Below are 21,428 nucleotides of genomic sequence, written 5' to 3' on the forward strand. Positions count from 1 at the left end.
ACGCGTGTTCTGATATTTATTATCATGGGAATTGTAGTCCATTGCATGCCTGTTTCTGCTTAAATGTAGGGAACATGGAGACGTTAGCCAACCAGGAAGCTGGCAGCAGTCACGGTACCGGGGCTTGTATAGCGTTGCTTAGAACCTGTTGTAATGATAGGTTCCTACTAACTCCCATTCCCATGATGCTGGCCTAGTTGACACCATGGGGATTATAGTCCACAGTAGCTGTACCGGCAGACCCTACTTACGCCCGCTCAGAGCCTTTTGGGGGGATGTTACAGGTGCACCGGTCTCATGTCATAAAGGTCTATTAGCTATGATGTTGAGTATATTACATGCAGTGCATTATTACGCAGCGTAGTAAGTAGTTACTTAGAAATGTAACATATAATTCGACAATAAACATCCTCACAAATCACATGCATTGAAACCACAACTATTTACATATAAGATGACAAACCTTTAACCGACCACCGGCCTCCAGATCCGCAAATCCCAGAGGGGAACAAGAATCCAAATTTACGTCCAAAATCATTTTCCCCGGAACTGTTCTGTTTTAACTATTTCAGTTAAAAATGAGCCATTTTTTTCAGTTTGTAAGATCTGGAATTTGAACCCAAAACTGCAGCAGAAATGTAACAGCTCTTACCATAAGCAGATTCCATTCAAACCCCAGCTACATGCATTACATACGTGCACATATAACATGCCCGATACATACATTATACACTTGCCTTTCCCTTTTTATTCACACATTCTTTCAATCCCCTGGATTACGCTGAAACAACGTCATCGCTTCCGAAAACCACATGCATAAATGCAAAGTTACGCAGTGTGCAGTCCCCATATAATGAATTATAATTAATCATAAAAATATAATTATTGGTTCGATTTTTTTTTTATTAATTTGGATTTTTTTTAAATGACAAAGCATCAGAACTATATTGCAATAGCTCAAGGGGACTTCGAGATGACAAAGTGTTCTTGTACCTCTGAAATTTGGGAGTTATTTGGGATCTGATATCATTACCAAGGAATATGTTTTCTCATTGGGATGTTAGCATTCCAAAAAGGGGAGTATTATTACTCCTGCACATTACTTTGTAACAGCTTTTCTTATTTTTTTTTTAATAAATGTTGCTTTGTTTCTGTAATTCTTGAGTTCAGCTGCCGAACAGGGGCAATAGGGGCTATTAGAGTGAATTCATTCAAGATGTTATACATAATTGCTTCTTGAAGATATGAGATCTTTAAGCGCGTGCATTAAGCGGGCTGGGTGGATTATATTGGTCCATGCTTGTAGAAAACATGTTTTTTTATGTGGCATTCTATGGGGCAGGATCAAGGTTGGATTGGGGATATTGAGGAGGCCCTGGTACTTTAAGGCTGGTGGCCGCCTAATGCTGTAAACGTGATTGACAGCTGGATACGGCAGTCTGTAAGTTATGTCTTTATACTCAAGTAGCATGCAGCTGGGCACGGCCAGCCGGTGGCCACATACTACAGAACCCAAACTGCCGCGGATCTAGTGTGTATAAAGCCATGTTGGGCTACCAGGATTTGCCAGATTGCCAGTCTGGAGGATTGTAGGCCATCTACTACTATATTGTGGCAAATAGGAGTGGCTCAACCCTCCATGGGAACACCCCAAATATCTTATATTACACCTGATTGGTTGGAATGTTGGAACTCTTCAATCAAGATGGGTTAACCATCCTATCTTTTGATTTGTGCCACCATTAGTGACTTGCAATAGAATCTGTGATGGGTTTATAAAGGGTTAAGACTCGAAGAGCCTCTGTATTTTAGAAAAATATGTACAGTAATTCTAAGCTCTTGCTTTAGAAAACCCCCCCATCATTTTAGAACACAAGAGCCGTAAGAAGAGGATAATTCTCCAAACCTTCAGGTCATTACACGCTGTTCCGTTGAGGACAGTTGCCCGGTGCTTGTCCTTCTGTACTCCCGGAAACTCCTTACGATCCACTTGTGCTGCTGGAAGAAGATGCAAGAAGTCTGCAGTATTAGGGGCACTCGAGGATCGCTGCTTCACGCTCCCCAAATGAGAATCACATACATTAAAGTACATATGATGGCTGGAGCGTCCATTTAATGGCACTTCTCAAACCCAAATACCAAAGTTACAGTTGTCAAGATGGTCTACGGATTCCTGGCGGAGCTGGACAACCTTGGACAAGTGCAGACCTACAATATATATATATAGAAGGCATAGATATCCGCTCTTTATTGGCTGATGTGGTGTCCGTAGTCACATGTCTTTATGGGTGTTGTATAGATGGTTGATGTCTAGATATTGATGTATGAGAGCTGGATAGGACCAACCTTTAGTGATGTCGTTCTTCCACATAAATTCCTTGTGAGAAACCCAATCTGTCATCTCTCTACGACTATATATATAATCGGTTAATTGCATGTTAATTAGAAATGTGCTGAAACTGAGCATCCAATACCCTTCACTGCCGATTCCCAGCTTCCCAGGCCAGGAATGCGTTAATTGCTTGTGGTTAATGTACGGCGCCGTTATCATAGTCCGTAACTCCCAATGGCTTAGCGTTTCTAATTACAACTTATTGTTTCAGCTTGGAAGGAAAACATTTCCCTGATGAAACCAGAAAACTGTGCCATTGGCTTCACTAATGCACCAAAACGCTGGGAGATTTTGGGCGCAAAGCCATGGAAAACAAAATGGCGTGCGTGCTCATGAAGCTTGGCATTTTGCCCATCTCTGGGCAAAGTGTCACGATGTCGCATTTCAATCCTGAGAAACCATCGTCTTTCTGCTGTTGCATCATGAGCGTTGTGACATCATAGCACTTGCAACATACGAAAACTCAAGGATTTTTCCTGTTTTTGTGATGGTCAACAATTATGGGGAAAGTTGGCAAAAAATGTAACTCGGCCGTTGGTGGGGGGCACCTAGCAGCCAATGACAACTGATGTATACGCAGCCCCAAATTTTTACATCTCTGTACAAGGGAATGCTCTTTGGTCTACCCTCCCCAACCAGATTCTGCCTACTCAATGCCAGGTGCTGCCTACTTACCCCCCACTAAAGGCTGCCCTTACACCTGACTAGACCTCCCACTGGATAAGACCTCTCACTCAGAAAAGAAGGCCCCAAGAAGTCCCCAATATGCCTACACAGCTAATTTTTAGATATGAAGATGGCCCCATTGGAATGTTTTATTTAGGGTCCCAAAATCCCAGAGGTGTCTCTAGTATCAACCTCAACCACTAGACATACCCCACACTACTTCAGGGACAGGTTCATTGGGGGATATGGCTGTAGAACCCTGCGATCGCCTCATACCCAGCAAACATTCTGACCTCTTATGAAAAGAGGGGCATCAGGGGAGGAACAAGGGGCATCAGGGATTTGGGAACCAAACAGGGAATAAGAGAGACTTGGGAGATATGGATAAGATACAAATATCTAACTGTTCCAAAAATGCCATTCGGCTCACTGGCCCCCCGGACCGCGTGTCTGTACTTGGATTTGATATGGCTTGTATCCTGTTATAGGAAACACAGCATCAAACCACGACTTGTGTGAGCTGTGGAAGTCCAGGATAAGTAACTTTTATTCAATTCCAAAACGTGTTTCTCTTGGCAACCAAAAACACCACAATTTTGATGCATTTACAAATCTGCTTAATATCTCAGAAACTGTGGGAATTTCCACAGCAGAAGCACTGTTAACATGAAACGGACAGGGGAAGACGGGGTGGTTCTGTCACTTTAAGGCCAGCGGCTCGTTCTCGTTCTCTCACACTCTCCTTCTCCTTGTCTCTGCTTCTCCATCTCCTTCTTCTTCGATCCGCTTCTTGTTCTCCATTTCTTCTGTCTTCTGTATTTCTGTGCTTCTCTTTTCCTGCGGATCCCTCTGCATTTTGATTGCCTGGCTTCGTTCTCCGGCAACAGGATGGAGCCTCGGCGCACAGCATCTCCCCCCGGTTAGAGGAATGGGGGGCAGGACGTCCGTTGGGTGCGTGTCGAGGCTCCACCAGGCCAGAATAAGACAGACGGTTACAGACAATAAAAGAAGTGCAGAAAAAAAACAGAAGAAAGAAGAAACATGGCAGTAGGGAGACACCGACAGAGAGCGAATACACGGAAACTCGGAGCTCTCTGCACCAATTTTGTTTTCGGCCCTTTGTACCAATTGACGAAAAATGTCAAAATTTGTTAAAATGAAAATTACTATGCTCACGTCTAACCCAGGTACTGCTAATGGCCCAGGCCCTTCCCAGAAATAATTTTTTTATTTTGCCAGGATCACTTAAATTGTCATGTGACATCAAAAAAGAGGTACTATAGGTTATCGCCATAGTAACTAAAAACAAAAAAAAATGTTTCTTAAAGGTTTCGGTTTGTATTTTTCTAGAGATTCCGTAGAACCACGATGACAAATAGATTGCTCTCATCTGTCCAGATGTGAAATCGGAAACTACGCGGGATTATGATAAAAAAAAAATCTGTTTTTGGAGCGACTCCTTACCGCGCAGGAAACGCTGGCTTGAGTCCTGCTTCGCTTGAGTCCTGCGCCTCGTACGCCGCTGATATAATGTTTGTAGACAGTTCCTCCCACGTAAAGCTTCATCTCCTTCTCATGTCCCGATATTTTTGTAAACATACAGATCTTCAGGGAAGAATACGGGGACCTTTGTGGGTCGGGCGCTGGGGGATCATTGACGCTCTTAAAATGAAAGTGTTAAAACTGAGTTTAGAACCGGTTAACCTCTTGCATGCATACCTACAAGGGGTTAACCGGTGCCAAATCTCAGTCTATGTGGACTAGAACGCCTTGGACGAGCTGGCCCGAGCCTCTTTCAATGGTCACTGAATAATATTCTGAATAATGTCACCTGTATTCAAGCAGGGATTCCAGCTGTGATAAAGCAGGGAGAGAAAAAAATCACCAATTGGGATCGTCACGTATCATTGGGATGGGATGGCTGGAGTGTCCCTTCAATAAATTAAATTATTTCAACTTTTGTGAAAAAATAATTGGAAGATGAAAGGAGATCTCGAAGGTGGGGAAGACGGCGGGTTTCTTCAGGATGCAGGCGGAGGGTATTAGATTGTAAGCTTCTGTGAACAGATGGGGTTTTAGTGAGCGTTTGGAATGAGCAGAGGAGACAGAACAGGGTAGGGAACTGCAAAGAAGTTACAAATATCATCCATTTCCATCTCATATTGCCTGAAATGCCATTTTTTGATAAGGTGAATGTTTAGAATTGATTGAAATGTCAGTATTTGTTTCATTTTTTCCCTGCAGCTAGAGTAAGACGTCATGGACAATAAAGCCATGTATCTGCATACCTTCGACGAGAAGGAAAACGGATCGGTGTTTGAGGAGTCGTTCGACGGGAAGAATCTCTCCAAGATGAACCTGTGTGAGAGCTGTGAGTAGCCATAAAGCACCAAATGCTGTAAAACATCTACAGAACTGAATGGCCGGTGTCACCTGATCGTATTCATGAGAGATGGCATTTTCTGGCCTGGGGGGAGGGGCGGTTAAAGCTTAGTGGCCCCATCGGCCCCTTACCCCACTCAGTTACTAACATACACGCTGGAACATATCTACACGGTCATACTAACACACACTTACATACTCATCCTGACATTGACTTTTACGCACACATCCTAATTCACACACACACACACTTACACACACACACACTCTCACACACACACTTACACACACACACACACGCAGACACACACACTTATACACACACACACACTTTTTTAGTTTCTGCTTGTGTGACCTTGCTGCATTAACCCCTTAATGACAAAGCCCGTACATGCATTGTTTTCAATGGGTTTAGGGACCGCCCATTGTCCTTAAGGGGTTAAATTTGAATATTCAGCCAATGGCGGCCTTGTATTCTCATAATCAAACCGGGTGGATGTGGTGCCGGCCAGTTTAGTGAATGTTGGATCGTCTTGCTACCCCAAAGCAAAACAGACATGTCCAGGTTTAGGTGGTCAGAGATTTGTCACGATCACTAAGATTGTGGGTTAAAGGCTAAAAAAAAAATGGGCTCATGGGGGCTGGTGCAAGGTGGCCCCCAGAAGTTAAGGGTGCTGTTCCACCTACTCGGATGTCCTGGATACTTTTGTAAGTAAATGTTCCATTAAAACACAAAAAGAGGAACTAATAGGTCGCTGCCACAGAAATGAAAAGGTGGGTTTGCTATGTCGGGGGCAGATACAGGCGGAGAGGCAGGTGTGACAAAGCGACACGCACAGCAAACGGACACCGGACTGATGTAGGGTGACCACATCAGCCATGTTTTTCAGGACAGCGCAGATAAAAAGCTGCCCTGTAGTATGTGGGATGTATACACTCATGCGAGGGAGCCAGTTGGTCAGTTATACATCCTCCATGAACACCTGAACTAAAGCAGGGAGGCCGACAGGAAACACAGCCAAGCAGAGATGGAACAAACGGAGACGCCGGGCAGGGCAGTTTATATACTGCAGGGATCAGGTACAGGAGGCGAGCACAGAACACTAGAACAAGACCAAAGCAAACGAGCACAGAGAACTGGATGCAAAGATGCCCAGTGAAGGCTACAGCCAGACAAAACCATTAAGGGGACCAAAATATCGCGTCGGATTAACACAGGAAATAAAGCCACATAAATCTCCACTTACCCCGCTCCATACATGAGGAGATGGTTGCTGGGGGCCCCTTGGAATCTGGACCCATAGGCACTCTTTTGTATATATATCATCGCAGGAGTGAAGAAGAATTGTCAGAATAAAATATTTATTGATGTTCTCTGGTAATAATAAATCTCAACGGCTTCCAGGAGCTTTAGAACCCCCCCCACCCAATTTCTGGTATAAAAACCCAAATTAAATGAATTATTACTTTAGAAACGGGGTCCCTGACCCCCATATTGTCTGATAGGAGACCACCCACAGTATAAATTCCTTCTGCATGTTGAAGTCTGATGTATGGGGGGGGGGGTTTGGCAAAATGCCGGGGTTCACGTCATACAAAACAAATGTTATTACACATGGACTGTCACACGTGTCTTCCTCAAGCCAGTTTTTTCGACTAAAATGACATTTCCGTGTATATATAAATTAAATATGTGACTTATGGGTATCCACAAAATAATGAAATAGATTGTAAGCTCTGCAGAACAGAAGCTTACCACAAGTTCCCTAACCCATCATCGTAACTGGTGACTTTCTAAATGAGCGGCCCCTGAGACTCATGAAATGTTAACCCTTTAATGGCCCATGGGGAAGATTCCATGTAGCGACTCACCAAAGTTGTTACCCAAATGGCTCCAACGCTGGTCATCATGGAACCTTGAGTCTTTGTTATTTAGTAATGCACGTAAATGAGTCACCTGCATTCAAGCAGGGATATCAGGCATAACATACTGGGAGCAAAAGCACCAACTGGGAGCCTTATTTATGATAACAGCGGGAAGAATAGGAAGGAGTCAGACTGCGTGACCCGGAGAATCTGCCCCTTCACCCTGAGATTGGGGCAAAAACCCTAATAGTTCCCAGGTAAGGCCACCAGCCTTCTCTCCCACGCCACCAACAAATCACCACAATCCCCATGCTCAGCTCTGTATCGAACCAACATGAAGCAAATCCTGGATCCTACATTCTAGAATACGGCTGGTTTTGCCTTATTATTTTTTTTTGTAGAAATCGCTTAAAAACATTATTCATCTTTTGGCAGAGAAAGGCGTAATAATCCTACACTCCGAAAACAAGGAGATTTTAATAACGTTACCGTTTTATAATGTTCTTTGCTGAGCCCTCCAAAAACGATGGAGTCATGTTCTAACTGGAAGGAACATTCGGGATTCTGGATGTTTTTCGATATCGTTCATATAAACGCTCGTCTACTCCCGTTCCTACTTTTATTTCAGGCTTAGAGGAGAAAGACATGACTTGACATTTAACAGCCCGGTCTAGAAGTCAGCAGTAAATCATTTCGAGTGTCTCCGCTCACGCACTCAGATTCTCAGGGTTACCTAAAGTGTGAAGATCGAGTTGATTGCCAAAATAATCTCGTGTGCATAGGAGGCAACGGGGGAAAAACATATTTCGGGGAGGAAAAGAGAGAACAAGGCTTTTGGAAGCTACAGACTTTAATCCTTGGCAGGGACGGGAGCCGCGTAGGAAAGGACCACGTTGGTGTTGGAGAACGCGGCAGACCGAGCACCTACATCGGTCGGATGGGAACAGCGTGAGCTTGGTTTGGTGAAAACATACAGTCGGCCAAGTCTGTCCCAATCCGCGATATTTTAACTCTGTAGAGGTGACCTCACGATAAAGCTGTTTTTATGTTTTTGTTTTTAACCCATAGAGCATTGGGGGCCGTTGGGTTTGCGTGTAAAGGTGTCTCACGCACGTTGTATTTTATGGTTTGTTTTGTACCTTTTAATGTACATTTTTGTATTTTTTTTTTTTTACAATCTTGGCAATACGCCACGGCAGTTTTATACATACCCCCCATGTTGAGTTGAATATTTTTCCAGCCCCTGGTGAAGGGTGATGGGTACTGCCTAGTTTTGTGTCTATAAAGAAGGTGGGTCTCGCCGGGTTGCCCCTCTGTGTCACGTGAGTGGGGCCGTTGTTGTACTGCCTCTCCCTTTGTTTTCTAATATGGAAAGCGCCCGGCTTTAGCACCGTGTGTGTTAAGTCGCCAGGGGTCATTTGATGCGACAGCCAAAAGATAAGCCCAATTGTAGGAACTGTTCTAAAATATTCAGGACTTCTAGCAGCTATATTCTATCGGGTCTATCTAGAATAGCAGTCTTATCAGTAAGGAATATTAGAATGTGGCGGTCCCTACCGACTTATTACTCACATATGGCTGGTTTTGTACATGCGCAGTGCATGTTCTCCAGTAATACGGTCCTTACAGTTAGTGCTGCCTACCTGTGTCTCTGATTCAGTCCCTACTTTGTTGTCACCTGTAGGACAGAGGTCTGCGGTGAGGGAGAGAACTCATTTGGATTGAGAGATAATTATGTTATTGAAAATAAAATACATTTTACCCTATCACCAAGCAGATAGCATAGCTCCCAATCTCCAAATCGGAATACCAGGGGGCGGAGCTTGCAAGGTAGCATGTCACTCAAATTGACAGCGCTACTGGGCATGTGCAGAATGCATTCTCCGGTGTCCGGACAGGAAGATAAAGGGACAAATCAAGACTGTCCTGCTCAAAGTGGGACAGTTGGGAGGCATAAAATAGGTTCAAGAACTACCTAATAAATAGGTATTGAAAATGTGAATTTAGTGTTAGGGATTTTGCAGGTCCTGGGGCAGGACAAACTTGCAGGGCTTCTTCACTCTTAAGAAGTAAAAGTTCCATTCTCCTTCACACTGATAGTCTTTACATGTCTCAATGAAGAGAAACGCTGGAGAGTATGACATCATATCCCAGCTCATAAACATTCCAAGGGCCACAAAGGGCCTCATTTATTTAAGGGAGTATATATATATAACAGATATATATATATAACAGATATATATATGTAACAGATGTACTGCAATAAAAAGATGTTCCTTTACTTGGCTTTTGAAGTTGTGGAGAATGGCAGGTTGGCGCATGTAAGATGGTAGGGCGTTCCAGAGACGGGATGGAGCAGAGAGATGCCCATTAGGGGGTACACGGCGTGTAGGGATATGGTGAGATATCAGAGATGAGATATAGGATGGGGATAAGCACGCTGCGGAGCTGTGGAGATAAGAAGAAGGGCGATCCGCTGTTCTATAGGAAGCCAAGGCATCCGTTTTAGTGTAGGGTTAAATCGCCTGCTGGAAGAAAGATTGTATAGTGGAGATACTGTATTTGTGCAGCAGGAAGGTCAGTGATCAAGGAGTTACAGTAGTCTGGGTGGGAAATGATTAGTGGATCCATAATTGCTTTGATTGTAGGGTGAGAGAGGAACGGGCAGATTTTTTTTACCAATATTACGAAGAAAGGAGAGACGAGTAGTAGTGAATTTGTTAATGTGGGTAGAAAGAAGAACCCAGAGTTAGGCCTAGGCATTGTCCTGTTGCCACAGGGTAAATAGTAGAGCTATCCATAGTAAGATAGATAGTTTTGTTTGTTTTTGTTTTTTAAAGTGGGTCCCTGACACAGGTGGACAAAAAACGGTGTTAAGTAGCACTTTCCATCCCGTGGAATCTCCTGCTGAATAAAATGATTCCACTGGTGAATTATTGAAGCGTTGAGGGTTCAGGGCTAGTGATGGCTCCCAACGTCATGGTGTTCACTTTGTCTCTGGAAATTGTTAGCACTTTGTGAATTTAGTGAGCCAAAGCTGGCACTTTCTGCCCGCTTCGGAACTTGTCTTTACACTCACCGGAGAGTAGGAATAATTTGTGGCTATTTTATAAACCCTAAAGGATAGTAAAGCCTCATGGCAAGTGCTAGAAAAAGGGTAATTTAGTGAGTAAATGAGCTGTACTGGGGGTAGGGCTAAATGGAACAGCCTCCCAGCAGAGGTGGTAGAGGGTAATACAGTGAGGGGATTAAACATGCATGGGACAGGCATACGGCTCCTGAATCTAAGACGAGACCAACGACTGATTAAGGTTTGAGTCTTTACATTATTAACAAATGGGCAAATGAGATTCTATGCATCCCTTAGAGTTCCAGCATGGAACAGGCAGCCTAATATGGCTGCTTGCTACATAGTAACGAATGCTATATAAATAATTTACCATTGTGAAAGATGACCGATACCTGCCAACATTCAGGGATTATTCTATGTGATGTCACAAGTGCCCCCCACCACCACACTGTAAGCCAGATACCCACAAAAAATTAGGACACAATACTTACACAAGAGTATTTTGTGTTATTCTTTCATAATAGAAAACAAGCTGTTGCTGCTAGTGAAAATACCCCAAGTCCTGTTTTTTTTTCTCATTGACCGCAGCGCTGTGAATTTCCATGTTATTCCGGATCTCAGGACTCCAGCCAGATCCACACTCTGATTTGTACTTAAAACCTTTATGAAACATTTTCACTTCATTTGCTTAATAAAGTTTTGGCAGGAAACCTGCAATCTCCGTACCACCAAGAAACTGGAAAACGAAAAAAACAAATGTCAGAACATTCCATCCAAGAGACCGAAGATAAAAACAAAGCATTTAACGTCAAACTATAGCTACACATGTATAGAAATGAAGCCTCATGGGTCTTCAGATGGAGGGGTCTAAAAGTTACCGGCTTTTTATCTGCCAAATTTGGCTTAGTTTGTCTAATAGCCGTTCTTAATTGTAAATCCAACAACGTTTGGTGCGTATTTTAGTGACCTTGTGCTGTGAAAGTTTCTTGTTTCTTATGTCTTGGGCATTTACAAGTCTCAGGTCCGGAAAATTCAAAGAGAACGCCATGAATTACCGATGCAACTAAATCTGGAGGTCATGCCAAGCTGCGTTTGAAGAAAGCACAACTTAAGGAAGAGTTGTTGTAAAGTTCCTTTCTGGGATGTAAATAAATTCCAAACCTATCCTTATCCATCACGGAGGCCGGTTTGAGGAATTGGCTATTGCGTGTTTTTGGAGGCAGGGCCAGCCCCGTCATGTAGGGTGCCGAGTTGGTGAAGGCATCTCTAGGGTTCTCTCGCGCGTTCGCATTGAACATAACCCACTGTAAATGAATAAGTGATGTGCTAACTGCCTTCTGATACCTGAACCTCAACCAAACAAGGACTTCTATATCAGCCATCAGTCACAATTGGTTCTAGGACCTCAGAGGTCTTCTCAGATCCCATCCATGGATGAGACCATTGGGGTCCTGAACGTTTTTTTCTTTGTTGACCTGATACAAAGTATCAACTTTGACTAAAGGCTCCATTAAACAAAAAATAAAAAAAGACAACCTGGGCTATATTCCCTCCGCTATATTATAACCGAGTTTCCCAGCCACCTCCTACTTTTTCTTTACAGAATAATAATAAATAAAACCCATCGTTAACTAAAACACGTGGACATTTCCAATTCTCAGCGTAGATTTATTTGACCAAAGAACCACAAACCACAGAAATGAGATGGAACTGCCAAGGAGCTGTCCAGAAAACAAACCATTGGGGGGGGGGGTGTGGACGAATATTGTTATCATATCCGAAGCACAGAGGTGGCCAAAAACATTGTGTTAATTTTGGCATTTCTACCAGCGGCTGATACACCGTGTGAAGCAGAAACAGAAACATGCGTTGGGGGGGGTATGTACAAAGGAGTTGCAACTACGAACGGGTCCATTCGATTCACGTCCGGCGTCGGTATTTTGCGATTGTAAACTGATGAAGCGCTTTGACTGAAAAGCCATAATCCCATCGTCGGCCATGGGCAATAAAGGCTGGTGGTCGGTTTATACATACCATTTATGTCCCAAGCATGATTTCAGGCATTCTCATGAGCATGCTGCACATTTATACATAACAACTGTTGATTTCTAGATCACTGGGCAAGCGATTCCTCCATTAAATGGCTTACTGTACATGTCCAGTAAAAATCATTGGTTGAATGATGGAGATTCTAAAAATGGTGGGCCTTATAACATGCTCCATGAACCATCGGTGGTATGTAGGTCCTTCAAGGTGTCCTCGTGATCCTTTTTATGTTATTTTAATGGAAAAAATCTGTTTTTCTTTCAAAAACAAGGAGATTTCTAAGTGACCCCAGATTGGAAGCGGCACAGTGGACTGGTGGACACGTCCTTTCCGCAGCTGCTGGTAATGTAAGGATTTTCCACTTTGGTAACCCGTGAGGCAGGTAGGCACCATAGGAACCAATTAAATATCCTTGCTCATTGGACCACTCCATTGGTTGCTATGGTGACGAGACCATGTTTTAAAACTTAGGACCAAAATTAGATTTTTTTTCGAAGTAATCTTCATTGTCTCTTAAACCTCAGAGCAAAGGCTCCTGTTCCTGGGCAAGTTTTCATTAAAAGGGCAAACTGAGTGGGCTGCCGGTCAACAGAGCCACACACTCACCCGATCTGCCGCCCCATTGGTAGATGGGGTGCTGCAACGTGCAATCAGTGCCTGGATATGCCTGGCTACACCCGACATGTGCATCAGGTCATCAGGTAGCCGCTGGCCTTAATGCTCCCTAGCCTGGAGTAGGAATTGGGCCACGATTGCTTTACATATATATTGGATTCGAATCTATTAACTTTTATCACCTCTTGGTAAATGTTCCCATCTTTCCTTCAGTTCGGAATAATTTTAGATTTGTCGATAATAAACCGATATTCTCAAAAGGATCCCATTTTAAGAGCAGTCCTGTAGCTGAAATCGTATACCTCGTTAAAAAAAATTATTCCAAGGGGAGGATGCATTAAACAATTCCTTCCAACAGTAATTTAGACCGGTTTCCTTAAGCGGTTACTGTCGCTTTACATGTCAGGGTGGTGTACCATTCATTGCGAATTTTTGCTGGCGCTAAACAGGTTAAAAGGAATTTTGTATTTTGGGAAAACTGCCTTTTTTTTTTTTTTGGAGAAATGATGAGTAATTTTGTAACGCTCCATATTTTGGAAGGTTCTATCCAGAATCCTGTGTATCCCTGGATAAACTTTCACAGAAGGGCGATTATCCACCCATGTGACCTTCTACAGATGGCCTCCGGGATCTGCTTACTTAAGGCGTCCGCCCGTGTACCGTTTACTACCAGAAACTTTATTGCTCAGGTAATTTTCTCGTGGCCTATGGAGCCGTCTTTTTGTAATTAGGATCGCCGCAACATTTGCCTGACGTTTACACTTATATCAGGTCCTCGGAGAAGAAGAATTTGGCCAGAAGTCACTAGGGCCAACCCACTCACAAACTTGGTGTAACACAAAACTGCACAGCTGCGTGAAGAGAAATATGTGAAACAACAAATTGTTTGCGTGATCCATACATGTTAAGGTTCTTCTGTAACCAAAGGGGAAAATAGTCTTCCAGTAAAACCAAATTACTTTGTTAGCGAGGACTGGCTGTAATTGAGAGTTGCCAGAAAGCCCATTTTGCGGCTAAGAAAGCATCTGGAAGATGGAACACGTGTTTTTCTTACTCGCTACTTAAACTTATTTACCTTTTTTATTATGCAAGGAGCAAATTTAGATGGTTTTTGTTTTAATGTTTGCCGTGTCAGGAGGCCAAGAGAAATTACTCACTCCAGCAACAAGACCCTTGAAACAGGACCCTTTTTGGCTCTGGACTGCCCTTGTGGCAGGTTTTTCCTCCGTAATAGCATAAATTAGCTAAACTTGAGATTCTTCTGAGAAGAACTGCACTTGTTGAGTTGATTTCAAACCATTTTTGGCCTCTATTTCGCCATTCGCAGATCTCTTGCCCTCCACCTTAAGCAGAATGGCTACCCATTCTCATTTGTGCCTAGATCGATACCAACCAGATCCCACTGATGAGGCATCTTAAGACCTCTACGTACATCTGGGTTTGTTGATTCCCTCATGCAGAGAAACTTTACCTCTCACGTTGGTTCTGGACGGCCTCTGTGGCAGGATTATACTGATATGTACACAAGAGAGCTGGAACGTGAGACGCTCCCGAGCTGGGGTGCACTGTAGAACAAGCTATTAAGTGGCTAGCCATTCTCGGTGAGCTGATCTCACTAACTCCCAGATGTTAAAATTCAATGGACCTCACAACATCCTAGCAGATGGCATCACCAAGTTCCCCAGAGCCCTTTCGAATTAACGCCTCAGCTCACTGGGTCATTCTTGGGGATACTCTTGGCACTTGATGCACCCCAAGGTTATTGAATGCCTCAAGGTGAACGTTGTCTCAGCTAAACACACAACCTTTCTGTCTCACTCCGATGAATTCTCTTAATACCTTCTGTGATTTAAGGATTCCAAGTTCGGAAGAATAGATTTCAAGCTGGTTGAACACAGTGTATCCTGACGTTGGGTTCAAGTTTGAGTTCTTGGCTGGATGCAACATGGCAGTTGGCTTTGGACTTCATGTAAGAAGGCCTACAAACTGTTCCTCTGGCTGTACATTTTTTACCACCAGCTGTATGAAATATATATATATAATCGTCCTTAAACGTCCTAATGTAGTTACTGAAACATTCCTCGGCAATGCTGAAATAACTGGAGGCAGATAGGGTGTAATCCGCGTGACCATGGACACAACTGGTCTTGTTTTTGGATTTACTCATTCCAACTGCGTTTCTATCAGGAATGAGCTCATTTAGGAGATCATGACTTGGGTGTACACTTCAGCCAAAGCATACAATGTTGTAATGTTGATATCTGCCCATTTATCTTGCTTTTCAAGACATGTTTGGGATGAAATATCACAAAAATATGCTCTTGCTTTTTTGTTTTGTTTTAGAAAATGCTGTTTTTAATGCGATACATCTAGTGTCCGGCGACACTCAAGTTCTGTTCCTCTGTTTATAATAGCCCGGTATTTTTATGGTATGAAAAACTTTTCAATATTTCCATCATTTTGCCTGAACTGGAGTTTTATGAGGAGTATCTGTTTTTAATATTGACAAGTTAATGAATAGCAGAAGGGAGGTTAAAGTTTCTTGAAATGTAACCTGGGAATATTACACATGTTCTCTATTTACGCTGCCTCTTTTGGCAAATTCATTTTGCCCTTGACTTAGACTACCACCTGTATTTCGAGGATGCTTAAATCTACCTTTTTTCTACCACTAATTTCCTCATTTCTTTTTCTAACTGCATTTCGGAACGATTCCTAAAACTCAACTTTCCAAAACTGAACTTCTTATCTCCACCCCTCCAAAGCTAACATGCCTTTGACGGTCTCACTCAATAACAATGGTGTCACCATTACTCCTACATGCTTGTTGTGTCTGTGTCACCATTGTCGTCTCATTCGCCCCTCATATTTCGCCTGTTTCCAAAAACTGCCCGCTACATCTTAAATACTGCCCATACTTACCTCTTCCTGGCTCAAGATGCAACTAAGGTTCTTGTTCATGCCCTCATTACCTCCCATTTTGACTACTGCAACTCATAGCTGGTCTTCTTCATACCCGTCTTGCCCTTGACAACCCTTCAAGAATGGTGCCAGGCTTATGCTCCTTACCCATCGCTCTACAAACACCTCTCCTCTTTCTCGATAACACTAGCTACACCGTCTCGCTTCAGGACTAACGTTGAAATCCTGGCTCTCGCCTACAAAGCTCTTTGTGGTGGTTCCCTTACCTACATCTTCTCACTTATCTCCAAATACACCCCTACCCAGTCCCACCGCTCATCTGACGATCTTGGCCTGTCCTCTGCTCTAACCTCTACATCTCATGCTTGTATATAAGACATCTGTCCTTTGGAATGCCCTACCCCGGCTCAACTGACTCTCCCCTTGTCATTACTCCTTCAAAAATCCCTTAAGTCCCACTTCTTCAAGGGAGGCGATCAGCCGCCAAGTTAACTCCCCTCCTAGTACCTACCATCACCTCGCTTTGCTGTTGGGTGCCTCTCCAGAGGTATGCTAAGGTGATTGCATGGCACCCACCCTTACAAAAAATTACTGCAGTTTTTCTGAAGTAATACTGCAGTTTTTTGGACATGAAAAAACTGCAATACTGCACTTTTACTGCACTATTACTGCACATTTACTGCAGTTTTACTGCATTTGTACTTCACTGTACTGCAGTTTTACTGCACATTTAGTGCACTTTTTTTTCTATTGCAAACCTACAGCTTTATTGCATTTGTACTTCCTTACAAAAATAACTGCAGTACAGTGAAGTACAAATGCAGTAAAACTGCAGTAAATGTGCAGTAATACTGCAGTAAAAGTGCAGTATTGCAGTTTTTTCATGTCCAAAAAACTGCAGCATTACCTCAGAAAAACTGCAGTAATTTTTTTGTAAGGGCAGGCACCCCGGTAATCGTGGCGACCAACGGGGTTATGTAACACGCATTATGTAAACACCATTACATAGGTTTTTTTGTTGTATAGAATTATAACGTGACGGTTCCACCTTAAGAACCTCATGTTTAGTGGTTCCGGCATCCGATTATATAAGACTACAGCGCATGAAGAGTTTAAAAAACCAGATACGGAAACTCCACCCGAAGGACAACTGGGTCTAATATTCTGTTTCCAAAATGACCACTGTGGGAAAATCGTTCCTCACGTATCAGAAACTATTGGGCTTTGTGGTTACGGGCAGACCCGACCATTCCATTTTTTATTATTTCCCGCCAAGAACGCTTGCCAGATCGCACACCGCACCTGCATGCAACGCATCCTGCATCCAATTACAAGATAGCTGCGATTTCAGACCAAAATAAAGCCCTTCTATTTTAGAAAATGTACAAATATCTGGTGACGGAAGAGGTTGTGTAAATTTATTAGCATTTTAACGTAAACACATTCCTGGCCTGTGCCAGCCCGTTTCCCCCAGTGCTGGCTGTGTTACCGAAGCCTTCTACAATGTTCTAAATGCCGTTTGAGCTCGGTGGGTGATTAAGTGAATGTTACGGAAAGCCGAGGACCTATAAAAGCGTATACAGAAACCACCTCGCCTCAAGGGACCAAATCTACCGCCGGTTAAATCTTCCTGGAGTCCAACCGCGGAGATCTGGGTTTATTACGCGGACGAACCGGCTTCATAAAATGAATTTCCGACTTAGGCTTGCGTGGAAAGTAAATAAGTTTTACTTTACCGAGATGGTGGTAGATAAGTGGAACAGCCTCCCAGCAGAAGTAGTAGAATTTAAACCCCCATAATGCTATGCATAAAGCTATGGGGCTGGCTGAGGAGTATGGGAGATGTAGCCCTGCAGCAGCTGGAGGGCCGCAGGTTGGACACCCCTGCATTAGGGGTAAACCCAGAATTATTCATAAGCAAAATAAAAGTGTGTGTCTCTCCGTAATACATAACTTTTAAAAATAAATAATTAAAATTGGCCCTAAAGCTCGCAAAGGAATTTTAAAATCAATATAACCCCCATTATAAAGTACCCAGAAAGAAAACATGAACATTACATTTCCTTATATATCGCCGGCAGGTTCCGTAGCGCTGTTACAATCACTGGAGTGATTTATAATCACACACGATAACAAACTGGTACAAAAGGAGCAGAGGGCCCGGCTCCCGGGAGCTTACAATCTAGTCGGTGGTTGAGGGGGAGGGGAGACAGTAGGAGAGGACGGTTTGGATGGGGGTGAGTTGGTCGAGTCCGGATGATCTGTAGAGGTTGTTGGTCGTTCAGGTGGATTGATTAGGGTGATGGCTGAGAGTGCTGGGAGGAAAGGTTTACGCTTCTTGTGGGGTTTCAGAGACTTTATGAAAGTCGTGTGCGAGGGAGAAAGTCTGATGGACGGGGAAGGGAATCCCAGAGAAGGTGGAACAGCACGGGGCAAATCCTGAATACGGGAGTGAGAAGAGGTAATGAGGGTAGAAGAGAGATGGGGGTCGTTAGAGGGACGAAGGGGGCAGTTAGGGGGTATTTGGATAGGAGGATAGAGATATAGGGGGTGCGGGGTTATTGAGGGCTCTGTAGGTCGGGGTCTGGAGTTTGATGGAGGGTACGGGGAGCCAGCGGAGCGATTGGCACAGAGGAGCGGCAGATGAATTGGAATTTACAATTACTTTCTTTATGGGTAAAGAGGGATTATACAGATTTTGTATTCCTTCGCGAACTTTAGGGCCAATTTTTTATATTTATTATTCAAAGTAACATTTTCTGAGGACACATACACAGTTAATTTGATGACATCAATCATTTCTGGGAGTTCATCTGTATGGGAGTGGATACTCCTTAATGACAAATCCTTAAAGTAGTAATTTCAGTGCAGACGTCAGTACTCCTCGAGGACCCCGTTATTATGTTATTAGGGTCTCCATCTGCCATCGAGGCTATTGAGTCTTGCAAACAAAAACAAATATGAAGTTTTGAACTAAATGGACTGGAATACATAGACTCCTTTCTATCACCATAATCCATACCTCCCAACATACCTGAGAACGTTCTGGATTTATCCTGGAGTTTCCGGGAGAAGCGCTTCTTTCCCTGATCTATAGATTTGATTTGTTATTCTCGATGCAGGGGGCAAAAGCTTGATCCCGCCCAATCCCTGCCCACAATTCCCCACCCTATCCCTGCCCACAATTCCCCACCCTATCCCTGCCCACAATTCCCCACCCTCTTAAGGCTAGACCCACCCTTATGCGCAGCTAGAAGGAAGTGTGTGGAGGAACGGACTTCATTAGCATCGCCATAAAGCATCAGCTCAGTGTGGTGTTTGAGCCGGGAAAGTCACCCAAAATATCACATGACTGACAGCAACGGCGTCTGCAGATAAAGGAAGTTTTTGGGCAAAATGAGATAAAATTAAGTTTTTGTCAACAACGACCGACACTACTGTATATATACAGCGCTGAGGGTTATTACTGTATACAGGGCTGGGGGGTTATATTACTGTATACAATGCTCGGGGGGGTTATATTACTGTATACAGCGCTGGTGAGGTTATATTACTGTATACAGCGCTGGGGGGTTATATTACTGTATACAGTGCTGGGGGTTATATTACTGTATACAGTGCTGGGGGGTTATATTACTGTATACAGTGCTGGGGGGTTATTATGGTATACAGCGCTGGGGGTTATATTACTGTATACAGCGCTGGGGGGTTATATTACTGTATACAGCGCTGGGGGGGTTATTACTGTATACAGCGCTGGGGGGTTACTACTTTATACAGCGCTGGTGGGGTTATATTACTGTATACACTGCTGGGGGGGTTATATTACTGTATACAGCGCTGGGGGTTATTATTACTGTATACAGTGCTCGTAGGGTTATTATGGTATACAGCGCTGGGGGGTTATATTACTGTATACAGTGCTGGGGGGTTATATTACTGTATACAGCGCTGGGGGTTATACCGTATTGGCTCGAATATAGGCCGCACTTTTTCCCCCCACTTTAAGTCTTTAAAGTGGGGGTGCGGCCTATATTCGGGGTCTAGCGCCCGACACCCGGGACATGCAGTCCCGGGCGCCGGGCAGGCAGCGGGGTTAGGATACAGATCCCCCGCAGCGGTGCAGGGGACCTGCATCCTACTCCCCGATATGCTCAGACAGCCTCCCCTGCCAGCACTTCCCACTGGGGGGGTGCCGGCACGGGAGGTTGTCTAAGCGCATCGTCCGCACGATGCGTTTTACCACACCCCCCCCGGGACTTACCGGAGCAGACTCCCGGGTGTCTTGCGGGGCCGGCGGGGGACATCTACGCAATACGCGTATACAACTTCCGGTGCCGGCACATCCAGTGCCGGCACTGGAAGTTGTATTGCGTAGATGTCCCCCGCCGGCCACGCAAGACACCCGGGAGTCTGCTCCGGTAAGTCGGGGGGGGGGCAGAGGAGGACAGTGGTAGCATATCTCGGGGGGGGGCAGAGGAGGACAGTGGTAGCATATCTCGGGGGGGCAGAGGAGGACATTGGTAGCATATCTCGGGGAGGGAGGACAGTGGCAGCATATCTCGGGGGGGCAGAGGAGGACATTGGTAGCATATCTCGGGGGGGGGGAGGACAGTGGTAGCATATAAAACTTTTTCTTTAAAAAAGCACCAAACTTTTAGGGTGCGGCCTATATACGGGGGCGGCCTATATCCGAGCCAATACGGTATTACTGTATACAGCACTGGGGGTTATATTACTGTATACAGTGCTCGGGGTTATATTACTGTATACAGCGCTGGGGGGGTTATATTACTGTATACAGCGCTGGGGGGGTTATACTACTGTATACAGCGCTGGGGGTTATATTACTGTATACAGTGCGGGGGGTTATATTACTGTATACAGCGCTGGGGGTTATATTACTGTATACAGCGCTGGGGTTATATTACTGTATACAGTGCTGGGGGTTATATTACTGTATACAGCGCTGGGGGTTATATTACTGTATACAGCGCTGGGGGTTATTATTACTGTATACAGTGCTGGGGGTTATATTACTGTATACAGTGCTGGGGGGTTATATTACTGTATACAGCGCTGGGGGTTATATTACTGTATACAGCGCTGGGGGTTATATTACTGTATACAGTGCTGGTGGGGTTATTATGGTATCCAGCGCTGGCGTTTAAGCCCAAGGAAAAATTATTTCCCCTTTAAACACATAAGAGGAAAGCTCCAGTGAATGAGGCTATTGTAGCCGCGTTTGGACATCCAAGAAAAGAGGACAAATTGAATGAGATTCGTTAATATTGTAAAAAATGAAGCGCTGGATGGTGAGTAACCCCGAGGAGTACACTGTGGGTTTCATAAATCTTTTTAATTCATGGGATGACTCTCTGCCCTCTGTTAAGTAAACTGTTTTTCAATTACTGGACTAAAGGTCCAAAAATCTGGTTTAAAGAAATAGAAAATATAATTATAAATCGC

General features: G+C 44.0%; 1 protein-coding gene across 1 annotated transcript in view; it reads left to right on the plus strand.

Annotated features, from left to right (window-relative positions):
- SCARA5 (scavenger receptor class A member 5) overlaps window positions 1–21,428 on the plus strand; it is a 96,688-nt gene that overhangs the window by 355 nt on the left and 74,905 nt on the right. Inside the window, exon 2 of the mRNA XM_053460614.1 lies at window positions 5,307–5,429. Within this exon, the coding sequence (XP_053316589.1) occupies window positions 5,318–5,429 (112 nt within the window). The 5' untranslated portion in view covers window positions 5,307–5,317. The remainder of the gene's footprint in view (window positions 1–5,306; window positions 5,430–21,428) is intronic.

Source organism: Spea bombifrons, chromosome 3 (assembly GCF_027358695.1).
Source record: "Spea bombifrons isolate aSpeBom1 chromosome 3, aSpeBom1.2.pri, whole genome shotgun sequence".
Lineage (NCBI taxonomy): Eukaryota > Metazoa > Chordata > Amphibia > Anura > Pelobatidae > Spea > Spea bombifrons.